The sequence below is a fragment of the Rhagoletis pomonella genome, unplaced genomic scaffold (assembly GCF_013731165.1).
Source record: "Rhagoletis pomonella isolate Grant_MI unplaced genomic scaffold, Rhpom_1.0 Rhpom_scaffold_00009, whole genome shotgun sequence".
NCBI classification, from domain to species: Eukaryota; Metazoa; Arthropoda; class Insecta; order Diptera; family Tephritidae; genus Rhagoletis; species Rhagoletis pomonella.
Window position 1 is genome coordinate 29,241,913 of NW_023458563.1, and position 17,170 is coordinate 29,259,082.

The 17,170-nt window shown below is 33.5% G+C and overlaps 1 protein-coding gene across 7 annotated transcripts in view; it reads left to right on the forward strand.

Moving 5' to 3' along the window:
- Positions 1-17,170, forward strand: part of LOC118745696 (calcium-dependent secretion activator) — a 393,045-nt gene that overhangs the window by 252,277 nt on the left and 123,598 nt on the right. For all 7 annotated transcript variants that reach the window (XM_036479292.1, XM_036479290.1, XM_036479296.1 and 4 more), the window contains 2 exons: positions 9,219-9,375; positions 13,481-13,622. In XM_036479292.1, the coding sequence (XP_036335185.1) occupies positions 9,219-9,375; positions 13,481-13,622 (299 nt within the window). The remainder of the gene's footprint in view (positions 1-9,218; positions 9,376-13,480; positions 13,623-17,170) is intronic.

The window sequence follows — 17,170 nt, forward strand, 5'->3', positions numbered from 1 at the left end:
ATAATTGTCTTCATATTCTGAATAAAACGTTTGCAATTTTTATAATTTTTGCACAACTTGAAATTTGGATTTATATGGTTCTTGTTAGATAATGATCTACAGCTATCATTTAGCACCAAAATTCAAAATTAAATTGCTTGCAACTTATGTTTATTTATTTGTTTTTAATAATTTTCGTTAAAAAATAATTCAATCTACAGCTATAATTTACCACCAAAATTCAAAATGATATTGATTGCAACTTATGTTTATTTATTTGTTTTTAGTTTTCATTCAAATATAATTCAATCTATTCTAGCAACCACATAAATGAATGTTTCAAAGTTTGCACAAATTTCACAAAAATTAATTAAACTTAATAATTTATCTTTGAGCTATAGGCTGATGTTTGATTAATTTTTGTGAAATTTTTAAAGTAAAAGTAAACAAAGCAGAAAGACTTTTAATGTTTTTAATATTTTTATTGAGCTTTTTACCGCGATTGTTTATTAGGAAAAATTGAAAAAGCAACAAAGTCTAAGCGGTAGAAGTTATAGCAGCTATTTCGGAGATACCACATCTCCTCATCAGACTTCTTTTTAATGGACTTCAGCAGGGAACGAACCTGCGTAATCGATGTGCAAAGTCAGAAGCGTTAACCACTGAGCTTAATTCATTTTCCTTATTCAACCAACTACTATCAAGTGCAGCTGATTTGCCGCTATTTAAATTTGACAGCGTGTTTGTTGTCGTCAATTCTATGCATCCATTTGCTTTATTGTATAGCTTCAGGCAGGCTCTTCCTAAACTATGTACTTGTCAATGTTATTGCGGCTTATTAACATTTTATTTTTAATATTTTTATTGAGCTTTGTACCACGATTGTTTATTAGGAAAAATTGAAAAAACAACAAAGTCTAAGCGGTAGAAGTTATAGCAGCTATTTCGGAGATCACCACATCTCCTCATCAGACTTCTTTTTTCTAGACTTCAGCAGGGAAGTCTGATGAGGAGATGTGGTGATCTCCGAAATAGCTGCTATAACTTCTACCGCTTAGACTTTGTTGCTTTTTAAATTTTTCGTAGTAAACAATCATGGTACAAAGGTCAATAAAAATATTAAAAATAAAATGTTAATAAGCCACAATAACATGGACACTTTTAATGTTTTATTTTTAAATTATATAAAACGGTCAATAACCAACACAATCAAATTAATCAAACTTCAAAAAATTTTCATCGAAATTTGGAACTTCTTTGCACAGGGTGTTGCGCATTTTCTGTCATATAAAACTGATTTTGATCAGGCGTAAAACTCAGGTAAACTAGTAAAAGCCTCGTAAACCTCGTAAGTTTATTAGCCCACGGTGTCCTTGAACCAGATTCAACTGAATCGGTCTGGAACGATGGAATTTCCTATAAGATTATTTGCGGAAGGGGTTCCCGAGTTAGAATACGTGAAGTTCAAAATCGTGGTAAGTGCCTTTTTCAAACACGGTAACTTTTTCGATTTTCAGGTGGGTTCTAGATGAATGATTATATATATTTACATATATACAAGTCGATTGTATACATATTTATACATATATGTGCAGGCCCGACTATAGGGTGGGGGTGTTGCCCCCGGGGCTGGATTTTGCAAGTGGGGTTAGGTCATTTCCGTGCTAGTCAAAACAACCGCCAATCTGGCCAATTGTGAAATATAAAAAGGTTCTGAAGTCAACTCGTGCTGTCTAAATGTTGTGATCGTAATGATTTTCCCATGGTTTTTGAGCTCGAAATTGTAGAGGGACCTTCAAAGAGATTCGAGGTTATTTACAACAGGGGAAAATGAGAAATTAATATCAATCATCTGAGCTTAAAGGAACGCATTTGACTAAAACAAAAATAAACTATTTTACGCATTCACTTGATCTGTACAAACAGTATAGCAAAACAAATTCCCCCTTTAGACTAAGTTTTTCTATAACAAAAAAGATATTTTCGAAAATACTTGGTATTTTTCAAAAGCACTGAAAAAATATGTAGCGATAACGTTGGAAATTCGTTTATATATTCGGCGTGCTTCGCTGCGCCTTAAATGTATTTTTGTGTTGTAACTCTCCCCCTAAGCTCTTATGGCCTCATTTACAAAATATTTTTAAAGAACTTTATGAAGTTACATTTAAAAAAAATCGATCTATGAAGCATTGTTTATTTTTTTTTTGAGTTGATATATTTTCGAAGGTAATTAGAAAATATGTAAAGAGCCGGCTTTCTCTTGGAAATTTAATTTATAATCTTATAACTGCAGTCTACTATCGCACCCTTTCCTCAAACGTGTATTGATTCAATATTCCAATAAGGTATATTTATATAATTTGAAAAAATCTCCCTACTATACAAATATGTACAGCAACATTAACTAATATTTTCAAATGTTGTGAGAGGGAGTAACAAAACAAAATTACTTTTAAGGCGCAGCGAAGCACGCCGGGTATTCGCTAGTTAGTTAATATTGCTGTACATATATGTATAGTAGGGAGATTTTTTCAAATTATATAAATATACGTTATTTGAATATTGAATTAATACACGTTTGAGGAAAGGGTGCGATAGTAGACTCCAGTTATAAGATTATAAATTAAATTGTTGTCAATGTTTTTTAATAATTGTAAACATTCGCCAGCTGTTTCTGTTTATTTATTAGTAAAAGGCAGGACTGCCAATCTTGCGGCAAAACAATAATAAAAATCAATAAAACACGTAAAGCCAAACAGAATTAATTGCAAAACGTGCAATGATACACACATTAAATTTCTTATGTGCACCCTCCACACAGACCCCAATCACTTCTGAAAATTTCATTTTATGTGCACCCTCCACACAGACCCCAATCACCCCTGAAAATTTCATTGAAATCGGGCAAGCCGTCTAGGAATGACAGAAATCTCTTATGTGCACCCTCCACACAGACCCCAATCACTTCTGAAAATTTCATTTTATGTGCACCCTCCACACAGACCCCAATCACCCCTGAAAATTTCATTAAAATCGGGCAAGCCGTCTAGGAATGAAAGAAATCAGAAAAAAACACGTAAAGCCAAACAGAATTAATTTTTTTTTTTTGTTTTTGCAAAACGTGCAAAGATACACACATGAAATTTCTTATGTGCACCCTCCACACAGACCCCAATCACCCCTGAAAATTTCATTGAAATCGGGCAAGCCGTCTAGGAATGATAGAAATCCGAAAAAAAACACGTAAAGCCAAACAGAATTAATTTTTTTTTTTGTTTTTGCAAAACGTGCAAAGATGCACACATGAAATTTCTTATGTGCACCCTCCACACAGACCCCAATCACCCCTGAAAATTTCATTGAAATCGGGCAAGCCGTCTAGGAATGATAGAAATCCGAAAAAAACACGTAAAGCCAAACATAATTAATTTTTTTTTTTTGTTTTTGCAAAACGTGCAAAGATACACACATGAAATTTCTTATGTGCACCCTCCACACAGACCCCAATCACCCCTGAAAATTTCTTTGATATCGGGCAAGCCGTCTAGGAGGAGTATGCGAACAGGAAGTTTTGCCACTTAATTTTATATATATAGTTGTAAAAAAATTTAGTTTAGGGCTACCAGACGGACTGGTTTTCCAGGATTTGTCCTGATTTAGACAAATTTTCCTGGTGTCCAGGTCCACACTTGAATTGTCCTGGTTTTTTAATGAAGGCCAATGTAGACACTCCTCTAACTTTTAGCAGATTTTGATATGAAAAAGTTAGGCTTTCTGTCAAATTGATAGCGAAACGTTTTTTCTAACATCTTGAATATCTGGGGAGTTCACCTTCTTTCTGTTTAGTTTATTTGGTTAAAATCTCAATTTTTTCAGGAAAATGCAAAAACAGTGCAAGTTCCTGATCAGGTACACGGCTGAGGGGTCATACATAAGTACTACCCGGAAGGTAATTTCATGAGCTAAAATCTGATCAAAAATGTATTTCTTTCTTTAATCCTTCATTTTTTTGTATGGAGTGGCACAAATTGAGGGCTTTTGCTTTCGTTACTCAAAAAAGAGCTTTCAGAAGGGCTTTTGTTGGACGCGTTTTTAACAAGTTCTTTTAAAGGTTTTCATAATTCATAAAAATCATACTTCCTTAAGGAATTTATTTAAGGTTCATATCAAATAGTGCTAAGTAATATAAACCTTTACTTAAGTACATTCGCGTAAATTGTAAATAGGAACCATGCAGGGAAGCACTGTTTTCAGTCCTAATCTAGATGTTCTAGGAATATTTCTGCATCAAAAAGAAAATTTTGAAAAAAAAATGTCGCTTACGTTATTTTGGCGGTTAGGGCTCGGCACTTGCTACAATTTCAAACTTCGCATATTCTGACTTTGTAAGGTCCCCGCAAATTAGTCGAATTGGAAATTCCATCGTTCCAGACCGACTCAGTTGAATTTGGTTCAAGAACACCGTGAGCCTCGTAAAAGAACTGTCGAAATTTGTATGGAGCTCAGTTTACGAGCCTCGTAAAATTACGAGACAAGTTCAGTTATACTTTAGCTTTCATTCGAGCTGACGGCTATTATGAAAATTACTATCAAACAAAAATGTATTTGCAAAACCCTGGTTAACCTGCCGAAGTGTCACTTCCCAACAAACATTTAGATTTGATCTCAACTTGAGGTTAAGTTGAGAACTAAAGCATTTCTCAAATTTCCAACGTTGTTTTGTCAACAGTTGGAGGATCATAGTAGGGAAAAAGCTAGTTCTCAACTTGAACTCCAATGTGATTCACCAATTAGTCTTAAACATATCATTGAAATACTGAAATAAAAATTGCAAAATAATTTATACCTTTTTGATTGAGTCGACATAGGTAAATTTAAATATTAATTTTTAATTTTTTTACTCCTTTTGTAATATGCATAAGCTAGTGAGACATGTGACACTTTGTACAGAAATAATTAAACCCATTACAGTATTTACAAATTTACAATGTACCAAAAAAGGATTAAAATAAATGTGTTACTCATTTCTTTATTACCTTCTCCGGTACCTTGTAAAACGGTTCTTGAGTTTTAAACATCTGCCTGTTTATAGATATACTTTCATATTAAATATATTGAACCGAAAACTCTTTGTTAAGGATAAACTTCGAAGATCAGTGTAAAAACATTAGAGTCGTTTCTTCGAGAAATTATTACATAAAATAAATATCTGTAGCTAAAGTATTAAGTTGTGGAAGATTTGCAATTTTTAAAGGTCGTAGTTGAAATGGAAAGATAATTTTGGCCTGTCACCATTAAAAAAACTTATTGCAATAGTCGCTAGCTAACTTCTCTACCTCTGAACCCTGCAGTGATATTATAGCCAAGGTGGCAATAGGCCAGCGGGCGCAGTAGGCTTTGTTAAACAGTTTCTTTTGCTGTATTTGTACATACGTGTGGTGTCGAATTATACGAATTACAGGCTAACCTAATATTCGCGGCTTGCGTTTTGGTACGCACGCCGTCGAATTTGTTTTTTTTTCGTCACCCGAACATGGCTTGCGTGCGTTTGCATTTGATTTCATTGAGCGAAACGTCAAATCAAAATGTCACGCAGAACAAAAATTGGAAATTGAGTTAGCTTCATACGCACGCCGCTCAATTTCGGTTGGTCCCATACAAGTTGTATGTGCATGAGAAATTTTTGACAGTAAATAGGCGGCGTGCGTGAATATTAGGTTAGCCTGTTATACAAATTTTCAGTGTAGTCGTAGATGCTGCTGTTAAACAGAATGCAATTTAAAATGAATTTCTTTGCACACTTTGCTTTTAAAATATATGTACATATACTTTCAATGGTAAGCATTTTGTAATTTTTCGTTTTTCAAATTACGTATTTTAGTGATCGAGTTTCGCAAGTTTATACCCACCTAAATTTAAGATATTCACACTTCTTATAAACACACTTTGCGTAGTTTGAATCCCATATTATTAGTAAAACTCTAAAACAACATACATACATATGCTTATGCATAAATTCATACATGCCTACTGCATATCTACATGCAAACTCGTTTTCCAACATCATTTTAAATTTTCATTAACTTCTCTTTAGTGCATAAATAGTTACTAAACATAAATGCACATAGCTGTGTTCATATCACATAGAAGATTAAGTCGGGAGGTTGGTTCTAGATTAATTTACGCGTGCGAATGACGCACTATTGGCAAATAAACATGAAAGAAATAATTCCGATTCCACTAACCCTCCCAAAATATTCCCATTAGCCTCATAAAAAAGTTCCCTGCGGTTTAAATAATAAACGGAATGAAGCATTATATTGAAGCCAACATTCCGACTTAAGTTGTTAAGCCGCGAACACAGGTATATGTATATGTATGTATTTAGGCATGGCCTTAGGGGCATTACATTCTCGTAAGTCAAGCAAATTAAGCAAGCATTTAAACAAGCAATTCAAAAACGAAACGTTAAAAATGTATTTCGTTTGAAATACGGTTATATATTTGTTGTAATTTTAAATCGCGACATTCATTTTTGGTAACTTAAAAACTAGACAAAATTTTTTGAAGGAAGCACTTTTTTGCAAATTTAAAAATTAAACACCAATTTTTGGTGATTGAAAAACTATACATAGTAGTAATTTAAAAGCTACACATCCATTTGTTTACATACTTTTTTGGTAATTTCATTTGTAAATTGGATATAATCTTTGGGTATAATAATTTTGTGTTTGTTTAAAAGTGGTCATTTTGGCAATTTAAAAACGGAACATAAAAATTATTGGCATTTTAAAACTGATTAATAACTGTTTGGCCATTTCAAAATATAAGAAATTAACTAACATACGTATTAATGAAATGACTGATTTGTTGACACTGGTAATGCTATGCTCCTAATAAACGCACATGCACATGTACCTACATGCATGCATTTGAATGCGTACAACATTTACAATTCATTAGGGTGGTCGAAAAATTTCGAGGAAAATCAACTTTTTCAATTTTCCTGCTGCCACCCCAGAATTATTGCATATGGGCGAAAATCCCGCATTTTTTAATGTTGAAATCGGTTAATATTTGATGAGCCGCACAGTGATATTTGGTCCCTATTTCGTGCCCATAAATCCCAAAAAACTATCGATTTTGGGATTTTATTATTTAAGGTTGGCCAGCCATCGATTTTAAATTTTTAAAATTGGTTTTTCTTCTACAAGTGAGTAATATATAATGAATTATTTGTAACGTTTTTAATATGTTCTACTGATTAATATCACAGGCATGCGAAATTAAATAATATTTCCCCCTTTCCAATAATTATATTATATTTTTAAATATCTAGGTGTGCTAAATAAAAATTCAGCCTTGTTTTTGGCTAACTCAACGAGATTTAATTGATGAAATGCATATTCTAGAATTTTTAACAATTTTCATGAAAAGCCAAAAGTTATCCAACCTATGATTAAATTTTTACTTTAAAAACAAATAGCAATGATTAAAAATACCCCTAAAAAGGCTAAGTAAATAATAAAAGCTTATGAAAATTCGAAGTTAACGCTATTAATACGCGCTAACACTAACAAAACTGAAAAAGTAAGTTTTAACAATTTTCGTGAAAGAAAAACAAACATTAAATAATTAAAAATACAATTTTTACTAAAAAAAAAACCGTATTAGTTAGAAGTGCCCCTTAAGACTATGTAAATAAGAAAAACTATTTAAAATTCGAAGTTAACGCCAGTAATGCGTGGTAACACTAAGAAAAATAATAAAAGTAATTTTCTCGGAAAAATTATGTGACGGAATTTTTTGCTATTTTTTCGTAGCTAGTACCTAACTCCTAACTAAATTGCTTATTAATTTTTCAAGGCGGAAACCATCGCACGCCTATTTAATGAGAAAGGAAAGGCATTGACAATTCGAACTTTAACAACAAAGCGTGAAGCGTAGAAGGCATGCTACAATAAACGCTTTGACAGCCTCTGGGTTGTATTTTTCCTCCATTTTTTATCTGTGCAAAAAAGGTAAAAATATAATAATATGCATTAATGCTAACAATAATAATTCATATTTGCCTTTAAATTCAAATGTAAGTGCGTGAGAAAAGATACATGTATACAGCTGATCGCCAAAGCGCGCAAAAGTTGAGAGTTGCACATGATTTTGCTTCGTTTTGCTTTTTTCGCATTCTATTTAGCAACCCTCATATACAATCATGTATTGAACTTATCTGTCAAAGCGGAATTTTGAAGCACAGCAAAGCAATAGTCGTATGTAAACAGCCCTTAAGTAAATCAGAAATTGTATGGAATTTCGAAGTTTACGCTTGAAATACGCGGCAACTTAAGGAAAGTAAAAAACCAATTTTCTCGGAAAATTTACGTGATAAAATTTTTTCATAATACCTGCCAGAATTGCTAATTAGTTTTCTAAGGTTAGACCATCGAAGGCCTGTGTTTTTAGTAATTAATTCACTTGAGTTTAAAGAAAAAGATATAAGTCCTTTTCACTGTTTCACAAAAAATTATGTTTATTTCAAGGTAATTTTATTCCAAACTATAAAACTACTTATTGACTGCGACCGTTTCCGACATTTTGTTTAAGGCGAATTTTGTACCCAAATTAACATTTTTCAAATTTAACCCATTTTTTTGGTTTTAGGCGTTATATTGGAACGGCTATTTTGTTTTTATTATTTTGATTTCAGATTCGAATTTAGCGACCCCAAAATCTCTTTAAAAATATAATTAAAGAATAACTAATTAATTAATTATGCATTAATTAATTAACTATTCTTATTATTTTTTACATAAAATATTGTTTATAAGATTTTCGCCTCTATATTGGATCGGCCATTTTGCTTTTGTTATTTTGACTTCACATTGAAATTCATGTATATAAATATACTAATTTTTTACATTACGGGCACAAACTGGGTATCAAATGTCATTGTGGACCAACTGGGCGTTGGAAGGTTTCCATGTATGTATTTATGTATCTACACAGAGAAAATATATTTTTCGCATGCATTTTCTTCATATAAAATAAATTGGAAGCTTGCACCTTAACATAAATATTAACAATTTGAAAACAATATTTTCTTCTTATTTTCTATATACTTCAGTTCCGGGGGTGGCTGGAAAACAAATTTTGGACCGCCTTAATATAGCACATATATATATAAATCTATTTGCTGTGTCTTACGCTATGCTTTTTCCCAATTCTTATTCTACGCTGTTTAGGCATTCGCTTGGTTTAGCGATCTGTTGGTGGAACATGCAGAGATTTTCTGGTCTCTCTTTGCCGTGGACATGGATAGGGTTCTTTCCGAACAGGCACCTGATACGTGGGACTCATTTCCACTATTTCAAATACTTAACGATTACTTGCGCGCAGATGGTAAGTGGTATGCTGTAATATTTGTATTTGTGTTTCCAGTTTTCTGTTTTTAAGTTTATATCCGTACTTTTATACTACATATCGATGGCTGAGTGGAAGATCGACCTATCTCGGCAGCCAGTTCGAAAACGCTCTATATCAAAAAACTTTTCAAGAACGCCCTATTTCAGAATTTAATTGAAAAACACCCTATTTTAAAATTCGGTTCAAAAACGCCCTATCTCACTTCAAAATTTATTGAAAATATGCTGATATAGGGCGTTTTTGAATCGGCAGCTGAGATAGGACGTCTTTGAAACGAATTCTGAAATAGGGCGTTCTTGAAAAGTTTTTTGAGATAGAGCGTTTTCGAACTGGTTGCCGAGATAGGTCGATCTTCCACTCAGCCATCGATATGTAGAATAACATCAGTTTACAAATACTTACATATTATTTTTCTCAAGAAGACAGAAAACCATAAGAATGCACTTCCGATCCTTTTCATAAGAGTCACTCCGCTCGGAATTCTAGAATTGTTTTTGACAAGTTTCGGAAACATTTTGCATTTTTAAATGGGTTTTAACCTTTTGTAATGCAAGTGTCATGAACATTTTTTCCCGCTCTTATCATAACCATTTTTGAATACTGACTATAATTTGCAGGTCACCAGAAACCCCAAAAAATGCAACGGGGGAACCATAAAAAATCAATAATATTAAAAAATGCTAAAATAAACAGTTGGGTGTTATTATTGGAAGAGAAACAGAGTTTTCCGGTCACAAAATATTGATTTTAAAGAATTCTAAACAATTTCCACGAAAAAGTTTTTTTTCATATAAAATACATGGAAAACTTCATGATCTTTTCGACAGTTCTAAATATGGGGTAGTGTAAGGGAGTCTGGTGTTTATTGAAAACAAAACATAAAAACAACCGAATAGGCACACATGTATGTACATAAAAGTTATAACAATTACAATTCGTTGCTATAACAATTTTTTGCTGAAAAACATAACTTACATTAGATAAACATAAAAAAAATATAACAAAAAACACACACTGATATCAACTCCCTGAGGAAGATGTCAATAACATCGAAATGCGTAGTAGGAAAAATGAACATTGTTTGCTTTTTATTAAACCGGTCGAAAAGCTCCTTAACCTACCACATAGGAAATTGAAAAATTGGCCCTAGAGACATAACAGTTATAAATATCATTTTTGCTAACAAAAAAATATGGGTAGTATTCTTTTTTCATTTAGAAATATCATAGAGGGTGAGAGCTTAACATTTTAACCTTTTTTTTGGACCACCCCAATGTACATACAAGTATGTGTGTATATATGTAACCTGCATATGTACATATGGCATATATACATAAAAAATATCGTCTGTTAGGTAGTTTAAATATCTACATGTATAAAAAGTATTAAAAATTACAATCCACCTATTCAGTCAGTCCAGTGAGCGATGGTGGATTCAATTGGAAACTGTTTCTGAAACTTCAAAAAAAAATAGTGGTAGAAGAACTTTAGGGTTAACCACGATCCGTGACCAGAAAGTCTGCTCCTAGGAAGCTTTTCCGCAGTCTGCTAAGGACTGGACACCTTGTAGCCTTGAGTTTTGGTCCAAAACTTCTGCGCCTTAAAGGCGATAGAATTTGATGATTTTGATGCCTAAGGTTCCTAGTTCTAATAGCCAACTTCGGGTTTTGCGATCAATCACAGCAAAAATCACCGATTGGCTCACCATATTAGCCGATGATTTATCTGGCACCTGATTTGCTTCCATCACTGAGCGCCGACGGTATTCTCATAAAAAGTCTGCCTCGGCCTTTCAGCCTGTCAATCATAAACATGGCTTTTCTTCTTTTTCTCTTTAGTGAGGGGTTTCGGTATAGAACTACATAAGAGTTTAGACAACAAAACTCATTGACTGGGTCATATGGCCCGATTGCACCGCCGTCAAACTAAGACTAAAAACTCAAATATGAAAAGACTAATGGTGATTTCGCTTCTTCCAAAAAATTTTGCAAAATGTGTTTGATGTTACACTCAACCACGGATGGGCGTAATCAGGAAAATGAATAACTGAATAAAAGAAACAACAACAACAACAACTGTGCTAAGTTCGCCTTGTGAATTCTTGTTGCTTTTTCCACTATTTCACTTGTTAAGCCAACTACAATCAAGCGCAGATATTCCGCTGCAATTCACACAAATAACTTAAGGACGAGCACACCTAAAAGTTAAACATTCTAATAAGAGAAATATTAACAAAACCCAACCAAACCAGCAACCACATGGCCAGTGCGTAGGCAACTGGCTGAGTCAGTGGCATCGTTATTTCGAATCCTGCTGATAGAAGTCTGATGAGGAAATGTGGTGATTTCCGAAATAGCTATCACTTCTACCATTTTCTCAAATTATTGTTGCTTTTCCCCAATAAGTTTTTCATTAAAAACGGCCTCAAGCTCAATAAAAATTGTTGAATATAATTGTTATAAGGCCATAAAATAACAAAACCAAATAACTTAAGGACGAGCGCACCTAAAAGTTAAACATTCTAGTAATAGAAATATTAACAAAAACCAACAAAACCAACAACCACATGATCAAATGTGAATTGCAGCGGAATAGCTGCGCTTCATTGTAGTTGGCTTAACAAATGAAATAGTGGAAAAAGCAACCAGAATTCATAAGGCGAACTTAGCACAGTACGTAGACAACTGGCTGAGTCAGTGGGATGTCGGTTCGAATCCTACTGAAAGAAGTCTGATGAGGAAATGTGGTGATTTCCGAAGTAGCTATAACTTCTACCGTTTTTTCAAATTATTGTTGCTTTTCCACAATAAGTTCTTCATTAAAAACGGCGTCAAGCTCAAAAAAATTTTTGAATATAATTGTTATAAGGCCATAAAATAACAAAACCAAATAACTTAAGGACGAGCACACCTAAAAGTTAAACATGCTAGCAATAGAAATATTAACAAAAACCAACAACCACATGATCAAATGTGAATTGCAGCGGAATAGCTGCGCTTGATTGTAGTTGGCTTAACAAATGAAATAGTGGAAAAAGCAAAAAGAATTCACAAGGCGAACTTGCACAGTGCGTAGGCAACTGGCTGAGTCAGTGGGATCGTCGGTTCGAATCCTACTGAAAGAAGTCTGATGAGGAAATGTGGTGATTTCCGAAATAGCTATCACTTCTACCATTTTTTCAAATTATTGTTGCATTTCAACAATAAGTTTTTCATTAAAAACGGCCTCAAGCTCAATAAGATTTGTTGAATATAATTGTTATAAGGCCATAAAATAACAAAAACGAATACATTTTTATTCATCATTCAATTAATTTCAAATAACGAATAAATTTTTATTCTTTATTCAAGCACTTACGAATGATGAATAAATTTTTATTCATCATTCAAGTAATGTCAAATAACGAATAAATTTTTGTTCATCACTCAAATAATTTAGAATGACGAATCAATTTTTATTCTTTATTCAAGTAATTTCAAATAACAAATAAATTTTTATTGATCATTCAAGTAATTTCGAATGAAGAATAAATTTTTATTCATGATTCAAATAATACTGAATAATGCATAATAAACATTTATTCATCATTCGAAATTGCTTGAATGAAGAATAAAAATGTATTCGTCATTCAAAATTAGAAAAGTTATGAATAAAATTTTATTTCTTATTTGAATAATAATTCATTCAAAAACGCCCATCCCTGCACTCAACCCTGTAAAAGAACATGTTTTTGCCTTCTTGTCCTTGTCTAGCTCACGCATTTCATAATATTGTCGTTTTAAACAACCATCTGATTTTCAGGGCAACCATTTCCCCCGAAAAAGCTTCACAGGGCAAAGAATGTGACTTTTTTGCTTTACAAGAGCGTGCAATAATAAGAAACGAAAACAAAATTTTCTCACCCTTTGCCTTTATTTTAGAATCGAACACTTAAAGAGAAAAGGGCAATCAAAAAGCGAAATTTTTGGTGGAAACGAAATCACCATAAAGGATTTGAATTTAAATACAAGCAAAACTTTTTTTTATTTATATGAGTTTAACACGCCTATTGTGTACCCATGGGTTTGTACATTTTTTCCAGATAATTTGCGCAACGGGCGCTTCCATCAGCATTTGCGTGACACGTTTGCACCGTTAGTTGTACGTTACGTGGATCTCATGGAATCATCTATCGCGCAATCAATACACAAGGGGTTCGAGAAGGAACGCTGGGACAGTAAAGGGTAAGTCATTCTCTAATGAAGTGAATATGGTAAATATATTGCTGCTCGCGAGTTCTTGTTTCGTGTATACTGAAACGCAAAAAAGAGAATTTCGACGGTTTACGCAGCCAGTAGCCAACTGCCGCCCTGTCAAACCAATACTCCAGTGTAGGTCACGTAGATTTTCCAAACACATATATGGCGACTTATTAAGATCCCGGATAGATAAATCAAAACACCGGTTGCTCAGCAAGACTGCGCTGGTTCACACACAAGAGCAATATGTTATAATACAAAGGCCGGTTAAATACGACTCCTTTATCGATCATATGTTATATGCAGGCTGTCGAAAACGGCGAAAATGATAATAAACTGGGAGGTAATGATAACCAGACATTGAAATGCGTAATGCCTCGTACTTTCTTATTTATGAGTCTTTTTCTATAGATAAAATTTCTGGAATTAACTTTTAATGCATTTGCAGAGCCTCACAGTGTATCATCTGGAACAAACTAGGTGAACAAAATTATTTTCGGTTACTTTGGGTATATTTAGGACACTGATTTCCGTTCATCCGTTTTTTCGGATTAATTCTGGTTTTGGAATTATTACGAATTCCGCAAAATTTTTGGTTGCTGGAATTCGGAAAGCTATATTTTCTATCACCATGGGAGAAATTCATTTATGTAAACGAATATTGAAGCTTTGTAGTTGCATACATGGAGAGACCATAGTGTGGTATACTTTTCTATACGCCTACTGCGTAAAAACTGCACTTTAGTAAGAAATAAATCAGTTTATTTTACAGTCATTTTATTGTAAACCAAGCCGTTGTCATGATATATTTATTAAGTACCCCTTGGTCTATAGTTACTAGTCTGTCCTTTAATCTGGTAGAAGGCACGCAGCTAAAAAATAATATTTGTGAAAACTATGACGAAAGATTTCGATGTATCTCGAGTTGTTTTCAACAACAATTTTTCCACAAAGTTTTATATAATTTACAAACACAAGAGAATGAGAGCATAAAAGTGTCCTATAGGCTTATATCCTCTCGACAAAGCTGCGTACATAACAAAAGCATCCAATAAAATAAAACAAAATTTATTTATATTAAAATTTACAATGGGACGAAACTTATACTAAATTTCGTCATCCGATAAGTCAGTCAGGTTTCATTTCTGGAAAAACTTGGTTGCAGCAGGGACTCTGTCCCATTGGTAGATACAAGGTGTATGAGTTCTGGACACAATTTTACAGTTTCGTTTTGAGTAACTCTTCGAAAACTGATGAACAGAGGATCTGATATCATTAGCAGCATTAACAGCAAGTCCCTGTTCGTGGTAGTACGCCAGCATTTTATTGTGTTATGTTTTTGCCGAGCTATCTAAGAGGAACCAATGAAAATTCGAATAGAAACTCATCATTATCCTCGCTGTTCTCAAATCTATGTTTGTAAGCATTGTGGCCAGAGCTTCCGGCACAACCCCATGTGCCTATAAAAACGAACGATGAATTTGGGAATTCACAGCTTATGCCTTCCCACACAGCTTCCATGGAACGCTGTACGGTTTTATCTAACAGGGATTGCTTCTGATACAAACACATGTTCTTCAGAAGGATAACAGAACTTTTTAGACTTCTTCAAACAGTGATATGACGCAAACACGTCATGACCCACTTTCATGGACCACTGTCAAGTCGTCTTGTATGAGTGTGCAGTACACTTAGAATCTACGTAATAGGCTAATGCCTTATGCCAGTTAATTGTCTATGAGATTCCATTGAAATATTTTGTTAAGCAGAACTTTCGCATTATGGGTTTCCACTTATTCCTCTTATTTATTTCAATTTGGCCCTTTCTCCTGTCGAACGCGTAAATACGTCTGCATCAGTCATCAACAACTACAGCACTTCGCGACAGAACTAGATTTTCTACTCTACGTTTTTTCGTTCTAAATGAAGGTTCCCCGAACACTTTTCGAGGTATCCACCGCAGAAGTAGTAATTCTGGGTACTAAAAAAGGTTTTATTTCCGCAGGACATATTCGGAATTGAAACTTGTCAGCTTCTATCCAGATTTTATTCGCACTTAAACGCTCTTTTGATTTTCCCACAGCTAGCCGTTTAGATGCGATTTTCGACGAATAGCAAGACAAGTTTTTCTTCATATCTCTTTCAGTAACTTTAGTAACATCATGCAGCTCAAATTTTGACTTAAGAAAGCTATAAAAGTGATAATTTCTATCATGTGTAAAGACCTTTAGCCATTCCTCGAAAAAATCCAGTCTTGTAATATAAAGAGTTCGTTCTGCATAAAAATATAAAAAAAAAGGTTGTACTCTACTGTGCTGCATAAAATGCATATTTTTATAAACACAAAAGAAGCTACTAGCACATGTTCGAAATCCAGCCCGGTAACATGTGGTGACATCTTACTTTTGGTCCGTTAAACATATAAAATAAAATAAAAATTTCATTTTTTTTATTTTTAAAACCTATTTTTCCAATGTTAAACTTAGTCCAAAACTTCTTTTAAGTAAAAGAAATATAACACATACCACCAGAAATATTATCCATTATTAAAAATTCACGCTAAATTGCACACTTCCACCATGAGAGGTTTTTAAAAAATGTAGAAGTTCGACTGAAATATTTTTCATTCCAGTAAAATTATTTATTGATTTCTAAATAATTTCACACCACTCAGTAGAATTTGGGAGATAAAAAAACGTGTAAGTCGGGGCTCTGGGAATATCCTTAATGGTTATAAGTTACCCTTTTCTAGACATCCGGGAATAAATTTTTTCCATCTAGCTTGTTCCACACGACACACTGTGAGTCTTGTAGAAAAGTGAAACATATGTATATTAACCCTCTTTACATTTTTAATCAAATAATTTATCTCAAATTGGGACTTTTCAAATGCATTGTTAAAATGTTGGGTTTCTATCAAATATTTTAATAATATAAATAGAAAGTTTTTCAAGCAGAAGTATACTCGCCACTGCCTGCCGAGGGATGACCGCTGTTAAAAAAAAAACACACATTTTCTGTGTAAGTATTTTTTCAATTTTTTTGATCGAACTTGGGTCCGACCGAGTGGCAGTGCTCGCTTTTACCCCTGGACTACATCAAATGCCATCGAATGAATGTTGAATAAAACATTTAAATTTCTTCGCGAAAATTATATCCAGGTTCACGAATTTATTATGAAAACTACCAAAAGGGAAAACCATTTTTCACTTAAATTGCTGGTAAAACCTGCAGTTAGTCTTTAATTTTTTTATTAAATAACACAGGAATACAAAACAATCAATAAAGATTCTTTTGACCAGACCATACCAGAGCGCAATTTCTTCGCTCCAAGGAGCGGCAAGTTATGAACTCAGTAACTCATACTTTGCTCATTCAGCAAATGTTATACTATCAATGCTTTACGATGATCATAAATCAGTACGCGACCAGGCAATAAAAAATATTTTGTACTACCACACACTAGGGCCGGCCCATATAAGCGGGTGCTCATAATTCTGAAAATTTTTTCTTTGCATTAGACTCGCTTGAAC